Source organism: Fundulus heteroclitus, chromosome 2, assembly GCF_011125445.2.
Source record: "Fundulus heteroclitus isolate FHET01 chromosome 2, MU-UCD_Fhet_4.1, whole genome shotgun sequence".
NCBI lineage: Eukaryota > Metazoa > Chordata > Actinopteri > Cyprinodontiformes > Fundulidae > Fundulus > Fundulus heteroclitus.
This window is the reverse complement of record NC_046362.1, coordinates 6,878,923-6,902,864: the sequence shown is the minus strand read 5'-3', so window position 1 is coordinate 6,902,864 and position 23,942 is coordinate 6,878,923. Positions and strand designations below refer to the sequence as shown.

Here is a 23,942-nt window from a genome sequence, read left to right as displayed (position 1 = left end):
AAAATTCCAATAAAATAACACTTCATGAATGTGGTGTCACAAAATGTGAAAAGGTTTACGGGGGTGAACACTTTTCAAAACATCTAGAGATTTTTGACGCAAAGTGATGTGAGCTTAAGAAATAAATAAAAGAAATCAGAGCTTTGAGGGTAAAAGTACATCAGAAAATAGTCTTGAGACATAACATAACAAGGCTCCGTTTAAGTCTCTCTGCAAAGCTGCAGGGTCCCACATCGCTCGAAACGCGACATTTGAGTGCATCTCCTCTAAAACCCTCCAGAAGCTCAGAGTTTTTCCCAACGGAGCAGCTCCGTGGGCGAGATCAGGGCCGGCTCCATGGTGCCGCGCACTGATGTCATCGTTGCTGGAATGGCCTGGAGCCCTTTGATGTCGAAATAAGATTCAATTTATCGTAAATAGGTTTTATACCTAGTACATACATTCTTCCCCTAGAAAAAAAAAGCTATTACTGAAATTCCTAAATTCTGCACCTCTCTTTTCTTTATGTTTAGCCTCCAAGCAGCCAGTTGATCTTCTACCCTTTAAACCTTTTATCTATGGCTCTTTTAGGCTTCCTAAACTCAAGGGAGGAGTCAGTGTCATCTGTTCTTATTAAGCAACTTAGAACAGCTTGACACAGATGCAGAAGCTGTTTCCAGTTCTTTAGTTGAATTGATAAAAATACCAGCGATCGCAGAGTTTGTCGAATAAAATAGTGTTTTAGAACAAGCAAGGCAAGGTCCTAAGAGTAATTCTGTACTCTGTGCGGATTAGCTGGTGCGTCTTTCAGGTTTAAGATGCTAAAACAAACCAGCTGCAAACAACCCGGACGGGCCTGCGTCTATAAAAGCATCACAGTGCTGCAACTGAAGGCTGGCTAACCTTCACTTTACAGTGGTTTGGCGTAATAGGGCGTGGCAGCGGGATTTGGGGTGTGAGGCTTCTGAAACGATCGTGTGGTGAAGTTGTGATGGCCTGGATAACACGGTCCCACCCACCGAGCCAAAGCCCAGGTCCAATTGGTCGTCAGCCAGCTTGTCCGCGCAGGGCGTTGCCATGGTTTCCTGGCCGTAAAGCGGCCTTTAATCGAGCCGATGTCATCGTAAGATTGGTGGTGACTGCGCTCCTCGAGGAGAGATGGAGTTGAAGAAAAATAAAGTGAACTGGCTGCATATGGGCTGCTGGGCTCAGAATAGAATGGCACCGGCTCACGGATCTGGAGGCAGCGTGTCATTTTGAGACCCACACATCCGATTCACCATGTGCTTCCTGTAGGTGTGCTGAGATGCTGCTGACAGGCCCCCGGGCTCCTGGCTTTTTGCGCATGGCACGGTGGGTTCTGTGCATGCATCGGGATTAGCGGGGGAGCGATGTTTGTTGCCCCGTGATGAGAGGGGTGCCACCGGCTCGAGTGTCCGGCTGACTGGACTCAGACCTCAGGTTTCCTCGTCATAGTCGGACACACTGAAGACGGCCGGGGCAGAGAGCGGCCTCGTGGCCTTCTGACATTTACTCCAGAAGGTTTCACTGACAAGAATACTCCTGGGCGTGAGCCTTTCAAATAGTCCTGCGCGCCTCATGCACCCTAGTTATTGTGATTCTTGTTATGTTACAGGCATACAGTGACGTACAAAAGTATTCACTCCCCTTCAGGCACATTCTGTCACATTATAGTCACCAACGTCATGTTTTATTAAGACTATGTAAACCAACCCAGCTAATGCATCATTGTAAAATAAAAAATAACAAGATTCTACAAAGACAAACTGTGAAAAGGGTGAAGCACATTTGTATCCCACCTACCTTCACTCTGATACCTTTAAATAAAACCATGAACAACCTCCAGAAGTCACCTAATAAATAAGTAATTTAATCTCCGTATAAATCCATTTATTTTAATTAGACCCCGTAGGGTTTATTAGAGAAAGATGAAGACCTAACAGAAACACCAGAGGGATCAGGAGTAAAGATGTGGAGAAGTTTAAACAGGGTTAGCTTCTAAAACAAGCTCCTAAACTTCATCTGAAACGTGAGCAAGCAAACATGAGGGCAATGATATCTGTGGAGGAGTTTTGGAGATCCATGCTATGGACAGGATAATTTTTGTACTTCACAAATCTGGCCTTTTATAGAAGAGTGGCGAGAAGATCCCCAGTGTTAAAGAAAACCATTAGAAGTTTCGTTTGTCGTTTTCTGTAAGCTCGTTAACAAAACAAACACGTCAAAGAAGTTGCTCTGGTTAGATGAGACCAGAGTAGTGTGGAGAAAAAAACTAATACTTCACATAACCTTATATATACCATCCTCACCTTAAAACATAGTGGTCGGCGAATCATGCAGTAGGGTTGCTTTTCTTCAGCTGGGACCGGAAAGCTGTGCAGGGTTGATGAGTAGATGAAAGGAGCGAAATACAGGGTAATCCTGAAAGAAGATCTGCTGGAAGCTGCACATTTCCCTCCACCGAGGTGCCTTTATGAGGCAAATTGGCTCCAAACATTCCACCGTCGTTACGTTCTGTTTTTTTTTTTCTTTACTGCATATCATAGAATGGCCTAGTCAAAGTCATGGACTCTATCTAAATCAGAACATGTGTCAAGACTGTTGAGGTGATGAAAAAAAAAATATAAAAAAACATATCCTTTCTTGGTCTTCATCATTTTGTACTACCTTGTGTTGTTTTATCACATAAAGTCCCAATAAATTACACAGAGGTGTGTGTGGTGCTAACGTGACAAAAAAGCATGGAGACTTTTGCAAGGCACTGCATTTAGTTGGGAATATTTATATTGCTAAGTCTACAATGGTTGAACATTAGGGACAAGCAGTCAGGTCAGCCCCTCGACGATTCTTTTAGGGGTAATTAATCCGTCTTGGCTTACAGCTGGTGTGTAGCCAAATAAAATGGCCCTCTGCCACAGTATTCCAAGTTGATGGTTCCTGCCGATGCAGGAAGGGAAAACTGCCGCCTCAGCACGCTGTTTAGTCTCGTTCTCAAGAAGCTCATTGTGGGTCTCCCTGTTAAGTAAGGGGAACATATTTAGGCTGGCCTGTGATGTCAGTTGTTATTGCTGGAGGCCTGCTATAGGAAAAATTTCATTTGCCTTTGTAGAGCACTTTGGTGAAAAGGAGCTTATTCCATAAAGACATTATTGTGATTGCTGCAGTCCTTTTCGTGGGTGTGTAAGCGTGTGTGTGTGTGTGTGTGTGTGTGTGTGTGTGTGTGTGTGTGTGTGTGTGTGTGTTTAGGTGTTGCTGCCCCAAACCATACATTGTGAACCTTGTGCTTTCTTTACATTGGTCTACAGGTCTGAAGGCACAATGGTTCCTGCACACAATAGGAGTGAAGTGGTGGCTTTTTGCGGGTGGAATACACGAATGACAGGTGCTATTGTAGATGCAATGAACAATTACACATTTCTGCAGCGCGCCTTTCTTTGATTCTGCATATTCTTTGGAGCTGTGCGGCAAGATGTTAACGCCGATGAAAGAGAGAGTTGATTTTTTTTTTTTTTATTTATTATTTGTAAGTGAGAAATTGAAAAATTACATCAATTTTAATTATTTGAAACTATTAGAAGCGTATAAAACCTGTTTCTTACATGTCTCGCTGCAGTTTGTTGTGTACCAACCAACGTGATTTTACTGGGAATGTCTTATTTATTTAATGAATAAATTCTTCTCTGAACATTTATGAACATATCTCTAATTGTAGAGTAACAAACATAAAGAAAAAGGTCACTGGCATCTAAAAACGCTGAGGAACTAATACATTTGATTTCAAATCCGGACTTTTTTAATTATGTCAGATTTTGCTTTCTTCTTCAGTTCTTCAATTTTACGGCCATAGGACTTGCGAACGCTGTATTAAGAAAAGAGAAAAGCCTCGCTTCACTATAAATGATGGCATCAGGCTCACTGTCCAAACATAAGGAAATATGAGCATTAACTCTGTCAAAAAAATATATCACTGTAACGTAATATGTAGGCCCAGAGTGATGTGGAAGAATATGAAATGGCAGCAAAACCATGTGTTGGATTTCATGATCAGACATGTGGGAAAGGAAGAAAAAAAAAAAGGCTGAAATAAAACAATTGATATTTATTGCCAGTGCACTTCTTTCAGTTGTCCTTTTTTAAATCATTTGTGCCAACCACCTCCTTCATCTCAACAAGTCTCTCCTCATGTTCAGCGTCTCCGCGCTTTAACCGAGCAGCAGATTTGTGCTCCGTCCTCTAAATCATTTCCCTCTCTCGCAAATTGCTCCCCGCTGGAATATTGGCCTGACAGCCGTTTTTTTCCCCCCTCTCTCTCGGCTCCCCCAGTGGACTCATTTACATTTATGCACGCAGCAATTAATTACAGGCTGGCGCTGGCCTTGTAAATTAAAGAATGGGGCGCGGGAGGGCCGAGGTCGCCCTTATTAATTGCCCCCCGACAGTTAAAGCCTTGTTCGGGTTGTGACCAGGTTGACTTTAGGCTGAGAGCTAAGCCAGCGTTGGCTCTTCTTCATGCATCTGATTTCAATTTGCCGTAACTGAGCGAAAATGTCAATTTGTCAAATTTGTCTTGTTTTTCTTTGCACCCTTCTGAGGAGGTGGCCCAGTGCTGTTTTGTAATTTTTCCTGTTCTTGGCAGCCGTAGGTTCATCGTTCTATTATCCCTCATGTTTGTCTCGAACGAAATACCTCCTTTGTGTTCGTGGAGGTCTTTCATTTAAATACTTATGGAGGGGTTTTTCTATAGACCCAAGAGTCAGGCAGGCAACTTCTCACGGTGTTGGCCTTTTCATGCAAAGACGCTCCAACTTCTTTCCGGCTCCTTCCTTCTGAAGGCCTTCCTTTCTTCTCTGTCACGCAGTGATGTGTTTGTGCATACTTTACTCGCTTGACAAAAGAAGGGAGAGATCCTATTCACTTTTGCCTTTGACATTCACCTCTTGTTTTTACAATCTTTGGAAGGCGTGCTGTTTGCACAGTGGAACAGGCTTTGTCTTGAAGGAGTTCAACAATGGTGAGCACCATAATGTAATCTCTTAAGGGTAGCGAGCAGAGCCGTAAGGTTTAGATGTATGTGCTGGCACTTGCCCCTTTCGCCCCTCTCACCCACCCCCTCCCACCTTGTGCTTTAGCAATATTTCATGTTCACACACAGCAACTTGGGAGAGAATACATATTGTCACTTAAGCTCTTGCTGTGTTTTCCCTGGTTGTTTGCGAAGGGAACGTAAAAGCATTTCATTCATTCAAACTCCTCTCAGAAAAAAACCCAAAACACAACTCCCCTTTGTCCCATCTGTTTAAAAGCCCTCCACAGCAGTTTGCCCCGACTCTGTCATTCCTTCAACCATCTCTTTTTTTTATTATTACATGTAATCAGGACACATTATTGTTCCAGTCATCTATTGACCCAAAAAACAATTCACAACGCACACGCGCTAAAACATAAGCAGAAATCTAAGATGTTGATGGTAAGCACTTAAAAAACTGAGAACTTAAAAATCTGAAATCTGAAATGAATATTGGTCAGACTGTTTTCAAACACAAGATTAGACACAGGGCATGTTTGAGGATTTTAGTTGCAACTTCCTCTAAGACAACTTAGCAGCAAAACAGCTATTTCATCGTCCGCATGAAAGTAGATTATGATACGTTCTTTTTGTTCTCCTGAAGTTGGAATCAGGACTCGGAAAGTTGGAAAGCAGTGAATTCATCATCCAACATGGTTTCCGTGCACATAAAACGTGGTGATAGTTGCTGGTTTAAATACATTTTTTTGGTGTTGCAATGACTGTGTGTGATATTTATTTATGAATATGCCCCTTTGGTGTTGTAATGCATAAAAAATACATTAGTATATGTGTTGCTTAGAGTGGTCATCAGGTGTGATATCTTTCCTAGAGCTAAGCTTTGACTGCCAAGACAAATCAATGAACATGATTACCTATACCAACACAACTAGCATGTCGAGTTGGTCAACGGAGTTGCTATAGAGGAAGTCAAAAACAGAAAAACTGTTTGGACTTTGTGTGTACTTATTGCTGTAACTCCATCTAATACTCCATCTTTTTATCCAAGGGACCAACATAAGATGGAATAGGACAACAGTGATTTGTCTACATAAAATTCCTTTAATTCCTTTAAAAGATTAAATATTCAAGTTAACAGTGCAAAAATCAGTGGAAAAATACACCAGCCTATTTACAGAGTTTGACATAGTATGCGATATGCATGATGGTACAGTAGCATGTTAAAGTAGCTAGGTGGGTGCAAGTTTACTATAGCATCTGACAGACTGTAAACGATTCCGTGATCAGATCAGAACCCATGCAACCATTAACATGTTCTGAAGAGTATTGAGTGTGTAGTGAGCAGCAAAGATTATAAAGTCTAACAGCAGGGAAAGCCCTGCAGAAACGCTCCTTGGAGCATCTAGGATGCAGTGCTCAGTCACTAAAAGAGCTCTTCAGCTCTGCAACAGCATAGGGTGGGAGACATTGTCTATCAATTATGTTATTTTTCTTATAATCCTTTTGTCTCCCACTTGCAATTGGTCCATGCCAGGGGGCATCACAGGACAGAGCTAGTCCTCATTATGAGTTTGTCCAGCCGCTTCCTCTCAGCTACATAAAGCTGCTGCTCCAACAAACCACACCATCGAAGATGGCTGATGCCCCCTGCACTCCAAAAACCTCAGTCTCCACAGCAAGTAGAGCCTTCTCTGACCCGTCCTGTAAAGAGCATCAGTGTTGTGACGCCAGTCAAGCTTATTGTTCAGATGAACACCCAGGTACGTATAAGAGTCCACATCAGTTCCCTGGATGTTCTCCTGAGTCAGTGAGGTGGGTCTGTCCCTGGTAAACTCCACCACCTGCTCCTTTGCTTTCCCTGCATTTAACATGAGATGGTTCTGCTGGCGCCAGTCTACAAAGCTCTCTGGATCCACTGTCTGTACTCTGACTCGTCCTCCTCTGTGACGAGACCGACTATTTTAGAGCCATCACAGAAAAGGCGCTATAAATATATATATATATATATATATATATATATGCTGGCTTTAAACCCAAACACACATGGCATGTCAAAAGTGAATGTTTACCACCAGTGTGACAGTCCCAACACCCAATCAAAAACAAAATAACTTTCAATCATCGCTTCCGGTTTTAATCGCTGTTGAATTGACAGATGTATTTAATTTACTGGAGGACAGAATGGGTTTGATTTGCTAGAACAGAACCAAAGAATTTTGGTACCATGCCCTCTTAAAACAAGTTCATGAGCTACTTTATTTTATTATATTTTTTTTCCTTTTTACCAACATTCCCTTGGCAGGCTGTTGCTCTCCAAAAAATGAAAAAAAAAAAAAAAAAAAAATCAAATAAGCAACTGATGGATGTGATCCAGGACAATTTTTCTCCAGAATATCTCTGTTGGAAAATAATACATCTTAGAAACTCGCTTTTGTGAATTACTAACGTCATGAAAGTTGGTTGGGTACAAGGTTTGGCAAAAAATGAAAAAGAAACAAATGTGCAATAATAGAACGTATCATGGTGTGAGATGGGTAACTATTTATTGGGAGGTTTGCTGCTTGCATACAAGCTCCCTCAGGGGGGGAAAAAAAGCAAAAATAATCATATTCGGGTACAACATGACCAGTGGCCCTCTGAGAGTCAGCACAAACCATAAACTCATCATTAATGGGTCAAGTGAAGCTCATTTTAGTTTAATTGCCCATATGATTATTTGGAACATTGGAAGTGGCAGCGCCGGGTCTCATGCTGTGCTGTGCTTATTTAGATAGCCTCTCTCTAATAGAGTTCCATTGTTCTTACCCCTGAGTGTCTCCATCTGCACAAGTGGCATTGACAGCTGCAACAGGATGACATTTGGGACTGTGCATATTTGGCTGTTTCAGTGTGTGCAGTCAGCAGGTGCAGACCCTGCTGTGAACAACAGTTTATCTTCACTTCACCTATACTATCTGTAATGCTATGATGTCCCATCATTGTCTTTTCAAAGATAATTCTCTGGTCTTCACAGCTGCAAGTTTAAATCTAGTTCAGATGGCCCAATTGATACATGTCATATACTGTTTTAGAGCTTTTGGACAGCGGGCCTAAAAGGTATAGCCGCTTCCTGCAGATGTCTGAAGAAGCTTTGAATGGCTCTACGGCGCGGTTCTCCAATGTGAAGGCTTACAGCTCACCTCACATCCAGAGACTTTGCAAAAAGAAAGTATGCCTCATTGCTTGATTGACCCGTGTTGGACAAATGGCTCCACCTCTGAATAAAGAATACTCATATAAACCGAGACATGCATGATTAACTCAATGACCGTGGCTGTAAAACAAGCTCAAATCATCAGCCCTCCACCACCATGCTGAACTGTTGAAATGGTCCTGCACAGTATGGCCGAACAGCTCTGCTTTGGTTCCAGCCGTCCTAAGAGAAGCTTAAAACCCTATTTGTATTGCTATTGTACTTCTTTTGGTGCGTTTACACATAACACGTTTTGAGTGTCAAAAAGGCGTCCAACGCCTCTACCTGGACTCTCTGAGCAAAGTCTGGACAGACTGGTCAGATGCATGTTGGGAGGAGCTACCCTGTTCTTTTCGTCAAATCGGGGGAAATATTTTCCGTGTTAAGTTTTGATAACTTACCTGAGGTTCCAACTTACTCGCCAAATCCTCCTCCAGCTAAGGGCCTTTACTGTCTCTGTAGTGATAATAGGATGAGCAGAAACAGTGATGATGGGTTTGTCCTCCATTGTTGACTTGTGGTCATTCCCGGAAGGGTGCCATTATGTCACATAGCGGGGTCTTACTCCACGTCCATCTGCAAAAGTTGAGATTTTCCAACTCTAGCTCTTCGTACATTCTGACACTTGAAAGCTCAAAACGTGCTGCTCCCGATGGTTGAAATGCGTTGCAGGAGGCTCCTAGAGGCGCATCCACCATAGACTTTGCATGTAAACCAGATGCCCCTGACGCTCAAAATGTGTTTGGTGTTAACGTACCATTATAGGACAGAGGCTTTCTCCAGCAAATCCTTTCCATACAAGCCATGCTTGTTTATTTTTTTTTGTAATAGCCCCTGTTACAAACTCAGGGTTTCCCCCAGCTTATTATAAGCCTGGAGGGGCGCCAGGCCTAACTCACCAACCCATCCCCCGTCAGACTAATCGTTGTCTGTTTATTTATTTTTTAATGCGTCAATGTTTGAGAGCGACATAAAACGGTGAGTAAAGTTTCCAAAACCTCCCTGTCGAAATAGCGAACATGCTAGCTGTTATTAGCTCCATGCACACCACGTTGCGTCTCCCCACACTTTGTGATGGCGTGTGCACTTCCCATAGCCCACAGCGGCACCTACCTCCAGGATTAGCCCATTTTCTGGGGGAAACCCTGAAACTCTAGCATTTAGTATGCCGAGTGAGTCCTGTGGAGTCTGAGATGCTTTGTACTCTCTTTGAGAACTGCAGACTCTGGCTTTGTGAGGAATTTGCTGGGATGTCCAATCCAGGAACATTTCTTTTTTTTTTTCTTCTTGCAAATGCTTTTTCTCACTGTGGAAGGAAGAATTTCTAAATAACTGGGAATACCCTTGTGAACTGTCCCATACTGACTGGTAGCAGCTAATATGTGTGATTCATACCACCGATCTGCTTCTTGCTATGATCTCTACCTCCTGATGAGAAGCTAACCAATCGCTCAAGTGCATTTTTCACATGCAGCCTGAAGATCTACACAGATAGACACAGAACCTGAACCCACAGGCTCTCCTATATCCCTCTTTTTGATACCCTGCTAACTGCAGCTCATTGTCAGGTACTGACAGTCTTTATACATGGATCCAGGTCTATGTTGAAATAACAAAAAAAAGAAAAAACTGGCCTTACACCAAAGGCTTGTGATAAATTTGCATATTCTTTAACCACGTAAGTATGTTTAGAGGCCCCCCTCTACTTTGAGGCTGCCAGCTGTCTCTCTGATTACCCAGAATCCCCCAGGTGTTGGACCTGCCATCTGCAGACAAGCGGCAGGGTGTGAAATGGAGGGGAAACAGAAGAACTGGTTCAGCAGTCATGCGAAACGCGTTCAGACGGGTCACCGAGAGCTCCGGAGTGTGAACTGGAATCTAGCAAATCTGTCTCGAATTCAGCTGATCGCGAAGGGATGCCGTTTTTGATTCCATTAGCCGTGTTGGACATAACAAAAGGGAGCTGCATCTTATGCTCGTGTTTGCAGACTCGCATTTATTAAAGTATGTTTTTTGAAGACGGTTTATCATTATTATGAGCGCCTCTTTGTGCACTCTTAATGGTGCCCTGAGAGAAAAATATACATCCAAGAGAAAATCATCTGGTTGATTACGGCTATGAATAAAAGATCATACATGCACAGAGTTTGCTTCTTTTTATTTTTTTTTCTTCGTTGCTCTGAATTAGCCTCAAATTGTGGAATCAAAGGCATGTTTGTATTACAGTTTTTGTACAACTTAGATGCTGTGTTAAGGCACGGCTGATGTACAACGCTGCTGCGGCACGTATTGCTTCTTTGCGGATGAACCGTCTCTCTCTTCCTCTCTCCTCCTTGAAGTTTCTCTTTATCTTGTTCACCTCTTTATTTCTGGAATTACTGACCTCCCACTCTTAATTAAGACTATCTCCCATCCTTTCTCAATTTGGGGCCCTCTCCCAACCGCGGCAGTCGGTTCCAGGTCGCGGTGCCTTCAAAGAGCTTTGTTGGCAGCTTGACCTCTTTGATGTTATTATTTGTTTTCTGTGACCTGCTGCTTTGGAAATGCCTGCTTGTGGCGTGTGCATGCAGGCGTGCGAGGCCAAATTAAGGCCGACCCCAGGTCAGCCCACCGAGTCAAAGTGGCTCGTTAAGGCCGGACCGCCGAAGAATAGGGAGCTGTCCATATGACGGGCAGGCATTTTTAACTTGCTTTCACTGGAATCGGTTTTTAAAAAGTAAATATCAGGCATCGCTTACTGGGTTAAGAAGGATTGCGGGCAATTTTTCAACTTCAAAGTGGCCCAAAAATCCTGTTTGTTGTTTGTTAGACCTTTGCGTGGTATGCGAGTGTGTGATGCTGTTTGTTCAGTGAAAGCGCTGTGAAGGAAATACACTGATTCTCTGTTTGCTCTGCTGTGAACTTCACACTAGACCTCTGTTCGGTCTCGAACATTGGCCTCAGAGCCCTCTCAGGTGGGCCGAGAGTTTCCACTTAGCTTTCGGACTTTATCAGAGCTCGGTTTGTGGGTCAGGATGTAAAATAATGAATGGCGTGTATCGAAATGTTTTTAGAATATTATGTTGGCACAATCTTCCTTTAATGGCTTTCTTTCTTCGTCATTTGAGTGAACATACCCTTCAACTGGCGATAACAAAGAGCAGCATTTTGTCGTGTGATATTTGAGTCACTGCGTTAAAGTGCAGTTTTCTCTGTTTTTCAGGCAACGTTCATGAGTTTGAAAGTCATCCACAAGTGAGAAGAGGGTGTTGGAGCTCAAGTCTGTTATCTCTGTAAGTTCCCTTGATCCCACCAAACTGTTTCCTTGGACCAGCTTGCTTCTCGGTTCTTCCATGTCCCTGTTTGGCACTTTAGAAAAGCTTTCAATCCAGACAAGAGTTTTGCACCATTCATCAGTATAATCTTTACGGCAGCTTGAATGTCTGTTTGTGTACTTGCTTATGTTTCCTCTTTATGGCCTTTTCTGGTATCATCACTTGCCTTCTCAAGACAGATTTTCTTTGTGAGCATCATAGCCTGGTCTGAAGGGGATTGAACCATTTTTACGCTTATGGATAAGGTGTGATTTAATGTTAGGTTAAATGTGTACTGGTTAAATCACAATTCATGAAGTGCATGGATTTGGTACAATTTAAAACCACTAAGGTGATGTTCAAAGCAAGAAATAAAATGCTTCCAAGTAGTATTCAAAATTTATTTGGCAATAGACAGGGAAGCTATGACATGGGAGGAAAATGCAGTATAAGCAAACATGTTCGAAGCACACTTAAAAGTATGGATGCATCAGTTTGTGGAGGGACTTAGTGGAATTGCTTAGATGAAGAAATTTAAAAAAGTAAAGCTATTGCACAATTTAAGAATAAATATATGCAAGACATATTTGATTAGTGTAAAAATGTAAGAAATTGGATGCATTGATGCATAGTTTTTCTGCTTATTCAAATATATATATATATATATATATATATATATATATATATATATATATATATATATATATATATATATATATATATATATATATATATATATATAATTTGAAAAGAAAGAACAATACACATTTGTGTGGGAGCTTGTTTATGTATCTGCTTTATGACCTTTTCTGGTATAATCACTTACCTTCTCAAGACTGATTTTCCTTGTAAAGAGCATAGCCTGGTCTTAATGCAATGGAAAATAATTTTTCCAAATGATGTAACAAAAATACAATGTCCAATAACGGCAGAAAAAAACTATTTGTGTGTTTTGTGGTTGTTTATTACCTCCTGTGGAGACCAAAGCTCACTCCTAATGTCATGGATGTCATAGTTTTTATGGTTTAGAGTTGAGGCTAAGGTATGACTTTAGCTCAGATTATGGGAATACTAGTAAGGGTTAAGGTTTGGGGTTGGGGTTTGGCAAAAAATGGAGACACTAAAATAAATGAAAGTCAGTACAATGTCCTAATACAGTGAACAATTTGTAGTCCATTTAAGAAAATGTGCAGACCCTGTGCATGTCCATTGCTTTTTTTACCCCACCTTCGTCACATACTGAATGCTTTTGATTTGCCTCACAGTGAATGCAGAGCGCCACTTTGAGTAGTGTTCTCCTCTGTGCGCCCTCAATAGCTGCTTTCAGTTTACCGAAGAAAGGGGGCTCTTTTTAAAGGCTCTCACAGGCATCACTCCAGGAACCTTTCAGCACTGGGACCCTACAGTTTGCCTTTTAATGGACTTTCTCTCTGTAAGCAATAAAGATTGTATCTCGAGTCAAATAGTGCTGTAGGTAACACTAGACTAAATTAGGCCAAACCCGATGATTTCAAAAACTGGAAATCTACGGATGGGAGAGGTTGTAGAAAAGAGTGATCTGACCATCTGGCTAATCCCCCTGTTTAAGAATACTTATTAAGGCACTCTCCGGTGGCCCTTGAGTCGTGTCATGGCTAGGTCAGCAAGGGTCCTGTTTGATTCTCCCTGGCATTTCAGAGTCACAGGGTAATAGAAATCAGAGTGATAATGCATGGAATGGTGGAGTGGTGGGAGGCTCATCTTCAAGAGTACACCACCAGCCTATTTTTGGTCGTACAGCTAAAAGAGTAAAATGAACTTTTGCCTTCTAATTTTTTCAATGTGAAAAAGCAACAAGAGCTACAAACTGCGTGTTGAGACCAGGCACCAGTTCAGCATAAACAAAATGTAATGTTACACGAATGGACCTCAGTATTGAAGTATAAAGTCTTTTACATCGTTAGATTAGGTCCAACTAGCTCACTGGACAAACAGTTCTGGCCTGTGTCAAACGTGACTTGTTCTTGTTGTCAGTTTCCATGAGCATCGGACATGAGAAGAACAACTTCTGTCTGGGATATCTTTCTTTTTTTTAATATATATTTTTATTAGGAAGTAATGCACATTAAAAAGATAGAGATGTGTATCTATATGTACATCCTTTTCCCATAGGGTATCATAGCAAGTAACAATATGTACACATTGGCACCATAAAGGTACTGTGCATCTCGAAGAGTTGAGAACAAGGGATATAGTCAAACTCCCAGGGTGTTTTTGTAAATTAAGTGGTACGACCAGAACACCACACATCTAAAAGAAAATAAAACGAAATAATAAACATCGTAATAGTAACAACTAAATAACCGTAGAGCTTAATAAGCTATATATCTGGGATTTCTCCCCAAACTTTGCCTCCTCACAAGTGGAAGACAAAGCATGGATGTCAATGTCCATGACATTGACAATGAAAGTTTTCTGGAATTATTAACTTGAGCGGATTTACTAAGCTGAAGGCAAACGTTAAATAAAAAATATTTTTGGAGATCATTTTAGGTCACAAGTCAGCGGACTCCTGACCTGAACTTGAGGAAAAACTGTGTTTAAAATTGGGGAAAACCTGGAATGAAAAACCTTTTTAATTCTGTCGCTGTCATCTTAATTGCATCAGTTCTTCTTGATACTTGAAATCTTATTAAGGTGCCTTTTAAAATGTAATTACTGGTAAAATTTAATCACAAAGAGGTAAGCTTACAAGTGGGTTTTCCTAACAAAATTACAATCTTGAAGTCGTGACAGAAACAATTTATGGTGTCTTTGTTTTAGGGGATTTTGAAAGGAAAATGGTGCCTTGCGGCGGAGAATTAGCACAATTAGAGATCTAACCAACTGCGGCTTTTGTCAGTTCATAAAATCTGAAACAAGTTCACAATGTGTTTATCTTTAGAGGGTGGAAAGTCAGGACTTGATTTGAGTCTTAAAGTGGGTTTAAGGATGAAATAGAAAAATAAAATCAAACCTTATTAAGGTCTAAATGTTTCTCAAATGGAGCTGTAGCTTCGTATTTATCGACCTGGATTTTAATTTAATAACCACCCTAAATCTGAAAATCTTAAAAACCAGCTGCTGCATGTAAATTCAAAGCCCTTTTTTTTTTTTAAATAACCACACTAATGGCACATGTGTGAGGAGTTAAAAACATAAACAGATAGCTAGCGGTTGTTGAGATAGCTTGAAAGCTAATTAGTTAATGAGCTAATGAACCCACTGAGGTTGCCTGTTTGACTTCCGCAAAACAATTTCCTTTTTTTTTTTCCCCTTCGGTTTCATCTTCGTATGTGAACTTTGCTTTGCTCCAATTACAGTAATGTAACACGATTTAGTGTTTCTCTGCAGTTAGCTGCATGTTTCCCGTGATTTACAGTGTTCTCCAGCTAGATTTTACTGTGACAATCAGAACTTTACATTGACATCATCAGCATGAAGGTCATTATCTTTTTGGGTTTTTAATGATGCATTTGAGCCATTATTTCTCCCTGGGAAGAATGATTATACAACAACAACTTACATTTGAGGACTTTTAGGGAGCTCATATTTGTATTTATTGTGGATTTTTCCCTACACACGGCTTCAGAATCATACATACAGGCTCAAATCTAATCCCTTGGCTGGTTGAAGAGAAACCACACACTTTTCATTGCCATAAGAAAGGGTCTGGCATCGTTCTGCATGGATATTTGATCACTCTTCTCATCAAAAAAAGTACACTTAAAGTGGTTTGTTTTCTGCCACTGACTCATTTTTGAGCAAAGCACTTTAGTATTAGCCTGCCTTATTGATTCCAAAATCAGTGTTGATGTTAGTATGGATCATTGCCCTGTTGTCGAAATTTCAACCAACTATTTACTGATTTAAGCTTAAGCTGAAGAATTTGGAGGCAGTCCTCCATTTTGATTCCACTTTGTTCGATGCACCAGTCTCACTGGGAGAGAAACAGACCCTCAGCATGATGCTACCACCACCAGTTGGTACAGGGTCCTTTGGTTTGAAATTGACTGCACATTTTATACCAGCTTGACTGTTTCGGTTTCCTTCTTGGTACTCTTAGTTCATGTTGATGTTAAACTCACTTCACTCTCTACAGTGATGCTGTTGTTTCACCATATTTTAGTTTATAATAAGCTTAGCCTTGATAGTCCCCGGGTTATTTACGAACATTGTAACCAGTTTCCATTTGTCGGGGGTGACTGTTTGGGTCAGATGGGTGAAATCTTGACAGTCGGATGTTCCTCCAGAGCAATGATTTCCAACACATGTCTAAACTGGTTTTGTTCTGGATACAGCAAGTTTTCAATTAAGCTTTTGAAATGGCCACAATCTCAACACTACTGAAGATGTATGAACCAACAGGTAAATAAGCTCTACCATCTTTGATAAGAAGAGTACTCAAATATCCAGCAAGAGTTATGGCAGCAGGGCTTTGAATATAAATGTAAATTACCATGGAACATTTGTTCAAACCTAATTGGAGATGGATGTATATATTTGAGCCTGTATGTATCATTTAAGCCTTTTTAAATTATACAAAAGCCAAAATAAACTCAAATATGTGTATCCGACTCTTGCTTTCAAGACCCATTGAAGTTGATGGTTGTGTAATCACTCCTCCCTGAAATAAAAACAGTTCAAATTATTATCTAAAGCTTAAAAATGTTTCAGATTCCGAGTCTTTGTAAACAGTACAACAGAATGACAAAAAAGTTTGTTTGTGGGTTATATATTTAGGTCTGTAGCAGACACCTTAAAGGTTGTTTGTTTTTTTGGAAAAAGTTATGAACCTCAGCGAGGTCCCGTGGCAAAGCAATTATATGTTTTGTGTTTATGCATTTGGTGGTTTGTCAGGCTGGGTTTGGAGCAGCTCGTTTGTGTGTATCCTTACATGCATGCTGGTGTTTTGCTCACTCATGCCACATCAGTATCTCATCTGAGGCCCATCTGGTTTACTTAAGAGGCTAGCGGAGCTGCAGCGGGCCGGGCCGAGCCAGCGGCAGTTCCTCCTCGCCTGCACAGGAGCCCATGGTGCGAGGCCCTCTGCCAGTAATAGTATAGATCAACCCTCGTGGCTTCCAAACCACCCAAGCTCATACCCCACTTTCTCTCTTCTATTGCCCTTGAAATGAGGTCTGCTTTAAATATTACCTCCCCTTGAGCTTTATACCTCCGTTTATCCCGAAGTCGGCAGAGGCAAGAAAGAGACCGTGGGGCTGAGTCACTTTTTCCCCCCTTGCTTCTCTCCTTCTTCTCTTCTCGCCAAAACCACAGGCAGCGGCCGCGGCTTCCTGGAGATGAGCGCTTTTGTCTGTTTGGAGACTGCTGCGGCTTTAGGCAGATCCTGCTCTGATGAGGTAATGTGAGGTTCGGATGAGCAGAGAGAGTGAATAAAAAACAAAACAACAAAGGTACAAGAGGAGTAGAGCCTCAGAATAGATCGATATTTCGACCTTTGAGGGATTCATGCGATCCTCCTTCCGAGGCCCGTAACATCTGCGCGCGAGCGCACCTCTTTTAGCTGCTCCGATCTGCTGATCAGCTCCATTACAGCCCTGTGAGTCAGGTCCTTTCACATTGTGCTTTAGTAGAATTTATTTTGTTATCCAATCTACCGTTGCTAAGAGATATCGAGGAACATATTAATGCTGGGAACAAAAGAAAGAATTAACTTTTTTATCACGACACCTGTACCAAATGGTTTTCTTTGGAATCGAATTGCAAACTGCCTGAAGAAACTCGTTATTATTCCACCATTGTGTTTCATCTGCTCTTTCCTCACGGATGCACAACAAGTCTAAAAGGTTTTCTGTGATTTTTATTTATTTATTTTTTTTCAAGCCAGCTTCCTCTCAAAAAACATACAAACAAAAAAAACTGTCCACAAACCCAGCTTGTGAATATGTGTGTGAAAAATAAGTAATTTATGAACTATTGTCTTATTTTCTGCACGTTGCTAGGGACAACTGGTATCTGCTCAGACCTCAGGCCTCCCGTGGAGGGATGCCACCGGACTCGCTGAAATTCCAGATAATTGCTTCCTGTTTTAACTGTCACGGTTGGCAGAGGTCAGAGGGCAGGGTCAGTCTCAGCTGTTGCACCAGTGGCTTCATAGAACGCCACCTGGTCCTCAGGTCGCGGTGATCCAGCATATTACAGCGAGCAAACAATACGCCTCTTCACCTTTTTACACTCTTCAGCATTCTGTAGAAGAAAGAGGCGTCTTTGGCAGCTGTTAGCCCCCCCCCCCCCAAACTTCATCCAAGACTCTCTTCTTTTTCTTTTTTGTTAGTTAGATATTTCAGAATTTAAAATGATCATATAAGATCTTTTAGGGTTTAAGATAATGGGTAGAACATGAAAAACCATTAGTTCCTGATCGCTGTTTTGACCAAAGCGCAACAGAAATTACCTCCATCGTTTTAACGCATGGCGATACCCTGAAGTTAGGATTTTAAAATAATCATAAGCACCCGTTTTGGGATAATAATCTTCTTGCGGCACCTCCAGGCACTTGTGTCTTTGTGAATACTATTTAAGTGACCATGAACGAAAACAATTACTTACCACCAAACACCAACCAACATCACCTCCTCAAAACGACAGTCTCCTCATTACTGTAAAACTCCTGGATCTCATTTTAAAGCCGCCATCAGCCGGAATGAGCCGGCCTTAATGGCTGCTGATTACATTCCAACACTAACCAACCCCCCTCCTTCATTTTTAGTGATCTGATCATTTAAGTACATGCTAGCATAATTGAGGTCTCTTCCTTGATTAGATTTGCCTCAGCTTTTAACAAAGCCTGCTCGAACTTAATCCAATGAGGCCCATTGTGGCGAGAGCCGAAGGATGACATCGCTCCTGGTTAGCTTCAGAATCAACCCGGCCACCGAGCAATTAGTGACTGCGCTGATAAAAAAAAAAGCTGATCGCCTGAAACTAAGCGCAGACTGCTGTCTTTTCACAAGAAAAAAGTGGACAGCTGAGTGGGTTCTTACCCAGTGGGGGATACTTTTACTTTTTATGTACAAACTTAGTTAGATAGGCCTAGATTTTTGCAGTAATGTCAGCATAAAGGCGACGTTTCAATGTTAGCTGCTCCTCAACAATAGCAGTAACCGGGCTCTCTTCTAAAGCGTGCTTAGTTTTCGTCAGAATTTGATTTACTTGCTGACGTCGGCCAAGCAGTTGCTTCCTCTGTGTGCAGCGTTTGCATCCAGGGAGCTCCTTTCATGTGTACTGTAAATCTCCACCGCGGAGCTCGGTGATGGGTCGATGTCTTTACAGTTTTACGCTGAACCGCAACCATCGTGCCCTCTACAGCGCTGACCTACAGGGCCTGGAATAGGCTGCTCAGCATGGTGCAGAGGAGTCGGCTCTGGTTGTGTCCCTTGGTGACTCCTGTCCATCCATAATCACAGAGACTAAACCTGCCGCTGACCTGTGGTGGTGTGTCACAGGCTCAGTCTCCTAATCTTCTCCTTTGTTCTCTGTCACCCCCAATTAGTCATTCACCAGGAGGCACAGGAAAGTGGATGTGGGAATACACGTGTATGTGAACAATTACCCCTTAATTGCTGGGCCACCTATTGTTTGTGTCTGGCAAATCGAGTGTGAACCTCCATTGCATGTTTTTTTTCTTTCTTTTTTTTCATTTGTAGGCTTAGCCCATTTATTGAAAATTAATTAGCATTTTGAACCGTTTTGACAATTGTTACATTTTTTTTGAAAGGTTAGAAATCTTCAGCTGACAGTTGAAGTAGACATAGTATGTGAGCAATAATGTTTCACATCACATTTTAGAGGAATAGAAGTAGCATATGTCCTTTTGATCCATAAAAATGATCATGCTCCACTCGGTGTGTAGCTGTACTGGTTTATAATTTGCAAAACATTTTTACACATGGAATCTATGCAACTAACAGAACATTGCTAAGAGCACTGCAGGCATGCGATGGTATGAGATTCTTACTGTATTGTAAATTTTAGTAAAAATACCCCAATTTCACTGTATTAACAGAAAGATTTCAAACAGAACATCATGCCATTCCTTTTATTTAAAGCAATAAGCCAAGAAGCCATAGGCTGCCATAACATTAACATATACCATATTACAGCAGCTATAATAACGTTATCTATAGCAGTTGTTTACCATTTATAGTTTTATTAATTGACTTTGTCGGAAATATTTGCAACAAAGTCGGAATTTGTCTTTAATCGAAACAAATGTGTAGAAGTCTTCTTAAAGCCAGCTGACTGGTGGTGTGCAGCAACGGGTGAGGGAGGGGCAGAATTCTATCACTCCAATTTTTTCCAACCTTCTGGCAGAATAAAACCGTTTTAAATAAAGTGTGTGTAGTGCTGTCTATCATATTCAACATCGTCATTTCTATGGGGGCTCTGAGCCTTACTTACGCCTCAATTAGTTTATTCAGCTTACTTGAGCTATTTATCTGAGCGTTTTGCCAAATGGATGCAAATTAATATATGAGCAAGCTTATTAAGACATGTGACGTCTTGCTGTGGATTTTGAAGCCCCTAACGTCCGTGTAAAGCAGGGACAGTTCATTATCTCCCTGTTAGCTGCATCAATTGTTTCACTTATCTGGGGCTCAGCTGAACACCAATGCAATGGTCTAAGTTGTGCACCAGTGCACAAGCTGAACACCTTTGAGAAGTTTGTAGCTTAACGCTTTGTGTTTTTATGTTACACAAATAAATGCATGTCACCAGGCCCTGTTTCCCTTATCCAGTGTCCATTCGAAGAAGAGACAAAGTGTCTAACTAAACGATTTTGCTGGAAACAGATCTAACCGTGCCAATGCTCACCTGTTCAAGCTTTGCCTAATCCTGAATTACTCCTATAGTTCAGTGATCCGGACCACAAGGTGCCACGGGTTAAGCAGGTTTTCCAATTTGTTGGGCAGACAGAGGCTATGCAGAGGAGGAGAAGAAGAAGAAAAACAACTTAATTTGGACCCAGGCCCCATTGTTGGGGCTGCCATTTTGGAATCTGAAAGTCTGTTAAAATGCGGTTTCGGGACAGGCTGAATAAGCGGGGGAAAGATGATCTAAGCTTCTCCAACTCAAAATACAACAAAGAGAGTGTATGTTTACCACCTTATCTTGGTTGTCTGTTTGCTGCCAGCGTCTGATGTGAAGTGCGATAAATGCGCTCTGATTTATGAGGGAAAACCGTGTTATATCCTGCAGACACGGAGGACTGAGGGAACTCTGATATGAACACAAGCCTAATTTATGTGCTTGTGTTGAAGAGGACAAGCACCTCTGGAGTATGTTTGTTAAAGCCCTCGGATGAGACTCCAAAATGACTGGCTCCCTTCCAAACATTGCATCACTTGCTGATAATAGAGACAGATTTTACACGCTGTTGCCAATTTGTCGTTATTAGAAGGTACACACTTAGATATGCACTCAAAATACACAAAGAGAGATGATTTATCATCTGGATGCAATTAATTTAACCTAAGGAGCCTTACTCAATAATTAATATCTATTGGCTTATGACCCTTACTGCCATACAGTAAACAACATGTCTCATAACTATGTATGAGATCTTGTAGTCAGCTAATATATGGTTGAAAGGCTCAGAGATAAGCTACGGGTCTTAATAAATCATCCATAACTAATGAAACCCTTAATTTTGATTTATGTTGCAAGCCTGGTGGTGAGGTGGAGAGAGAAATGGATAAAAGGTGCGGGTGAGAGATGGCAGAGAATCCCCATACAGTGACAAAAGGCAACAAAATGACTGCATGAAAACTGTTTGTACTCAAACATTTGTCCCATTTTTTTTTCTCTTTTTACGAGGAATGGTCTGCAAATAAACTGAACATTACGCTCATTCTAATTAATTAGTGATCCTCAACACAGCAGATTGGCGTGGACACGTTTTCTAAAGGTTATTTCAGGTCAGCCTGTCATTATCTCAGTTTAGAAAGATACTCCTAACATAGTTTTTTTTTTTAATCTAATATACCCTTTTTTAAGGTTTTTGCAAACCTGTTTTCAAACCAGGTTTTCAAACGGTAACTCACCCCCGAATCAACTTTTTTTTTGCAGATAAACTGTTAACATGGTTGTCTGATAGTACTGTCTACATACTATCCTGGTTATTATTTTGACAAATTACTTCATATTTATTGAATATCATGCTGTTGTGTCTAAAACTATCTGTGTGGTGCCTTCGTAAGTTTCAACGAGTGTCTTGCAATGAATTTCGAATCAGTATTGCTTTTGGTTCAAAAGTTTTTGTGATGACCCTGACGTCAGTAGCTCTGCTGCTGTGAGGTATAAAAGCCACTCCGTCTTATACGCCTGCATAGCAAGTTGGAATTTGAATAGTGAGTTTTGCTTTCTTTTATTGATTTTTCGGGTTATCGATTTATTAGATTTGCATTCAGTTTGTTTATTTAGCATTTATTTAGGTTTTACTAGTAGCCCAGACCACGCTGAGCCCTCACCCCCCGCACGTTTTCTGGTCCACCGGGCTCTGCCTCCTCTTTGCACATTTTACAAGTATGAAAAAAATTGGGCGGAGTTTCAACTGATTGTGTTTTCTATTTTACTACTCTCAATGATATTGGTGTGATGATAAATCCAGCTCAGGAGACAACAGGTTGGGTTCATGAAAGAAGATGAAGTTTTCAGCTGTATTTTCTGGGAAATAAAGTATCTCTGTTTTGTTTTCACAGATCGAGTAACATTTTTACAAATCATATGCTGCACTTTAAACAATTTCATTTGTGGGAATTATTATGCTGGTCTCACTCTTATATTGTAATGCCAAAGAGCAAATCATCAGGGATGCCATCACAAATGTTTTAGCTGATCACCAAGTTCACACTTTGTGTGTTTTTGCGTGTTGGGTGGAGTCTCACTGCAGGAGATGCTCACACATGACAGATTCCAGTGCCCTAGATGCTCAAGGCAACAGATTATATCAGAGGAGTTGAACAGAGAGGTGTGGGGGAAATGGATTAATGGCAACTGGTGTTGCCAGTATTATATCAATAACATTAAAATCGAATGGGTTTTTAATGCAAACCTTGAAAAACAGAGATGTTTAAAGGGAAATCAACATCAGGAGTGCTGTGGTCAAGTCAATTAAGAAGGATCAATTGGTGCCTTGAACACACCAATTGTGTAGAGGTATAAAAAGAATTAGGCATGTATGTCACAAAACCTCCGGCTAGAACAGGTTCTGAAAGGAGTTTTTGGCATGGGACCTTTGAGCATCAGCCACTGATCAGATGACGCTAATCTGGATTTGAGCAGGACAGCAAAAGCAGGAAAACCAAAATATAGAATAACCACCTGCTAAATGTGATCATAAGTTGAAGTGGTAACACCTCCAAGTGCACAATGAGCGAACAACTAGGAGAAATGAGCTTGTGTAAAGTCATATTTAGGCCTTCTTAGGCCTGTTCCAAGACCTGAAAAAGCAAACATTAAAAACATTTCTATTAAATGTATTTAATAGGAATTGCCCATGCCTTCTCATGTGTAACAACAAGTCGAATACCTGGATTTCTGCATTTTATTATTCTGACGAGCAATATTTTGCAGAAAAGACAACCCTATCTTCTGTGCAAATAGCGTTTATTTGTAGAGAAGCAAAGATCCACTAAAGGAGGACTGTTGGAATCTAAATGATGGTGTAAATGTAATCGATTTTGAAGTTGGAATGAACGAATAAGCCAACCGTGTGTGATTTACATTGTCTATTTTAATAAGGACTAATAAAGTCCATTATTTAACATTGTCTTTCCTGGGCTAAGTGGGACCAATGATTGTGGGAGGTCTTGTGTTGGGAGGGCTTCAGTCAGACCAGGGGGACACATTACAGAAACTAATAATCTGGACTGGATCAGCTTTACATGCATCCAGCCACCAAACACGGAGCAGCTCCTGCGGCGCAGCTGAACAGCCGGCTCAGCAGCTCACCTCACACCTCCTCGAGGTTTTCTCTGAATGAAAACAATGTTTCAGATGGCTGAGTGAAAATATAGAAGGCTTTTTTTTTTTTGCTGTTGCACTTGCTGTAAAATCTTTTGGGTAAAAGTGTCAGACTGATCTGGGAATCCCATTTTTAACATCTCCGTTCCTCCTCCTGACAGACAGGGTAATATGCTGCCAACATGACAGAAAGGAAGTCCTGTGTTCTGGGCACGGACCACTTGTTACAACCATCTGTACGCATTACGCATTCACGAGCGTCAATAATTAAATGAAAACATGTTTAGCGGCGGCCCTGAAAGTGGCTGGCCTTTGAATAATGCAGTCACTTCGCGCTAACAAAGCTGAGGAAATCCTCAAAGCTCTCGCTCAAATAGGGAACAAA

At 41.2% G+C, this 23,942-nt stretch overlaps 1 protein-coding gene across 8 annotated transcripts in view; it reads left to right on the top strand.

Annotated features, from left to right (window-relative positions):
- The window catches only part of LOC105926254 (transcription factor SOX-6), a 173,809-nt gene that overhangs the window by 17,420 nt on the left and 132,447 nt on the right, over positions 1–23,942 (top strand). For 3 of the 8 annotated variants that reach the window (XM_036146529.1, XM_036146519.1, XM_036146523.1), the window contains exon 2: positions 11,461–11,530. The exons of 4 other annotated variants lie outside the window; for them this stretch is intronic. Coding sequence is in view for 1 of the 4 variants with exons in the window: in XM_036146513.1 (XP_036002406.1) it covers positions 16,928–16,932 (5 nt within the window). In the remaining 3 variants the exon portion in view is untranslated. Of the gene's footprint in view, positions 1–11,460; positions 11,531–16,912; positions 16,933–23,942 lie in introns of those variants that run through there. One more of the 8 variants, XM_036146513.1, reaches the window with a different exon arrangement.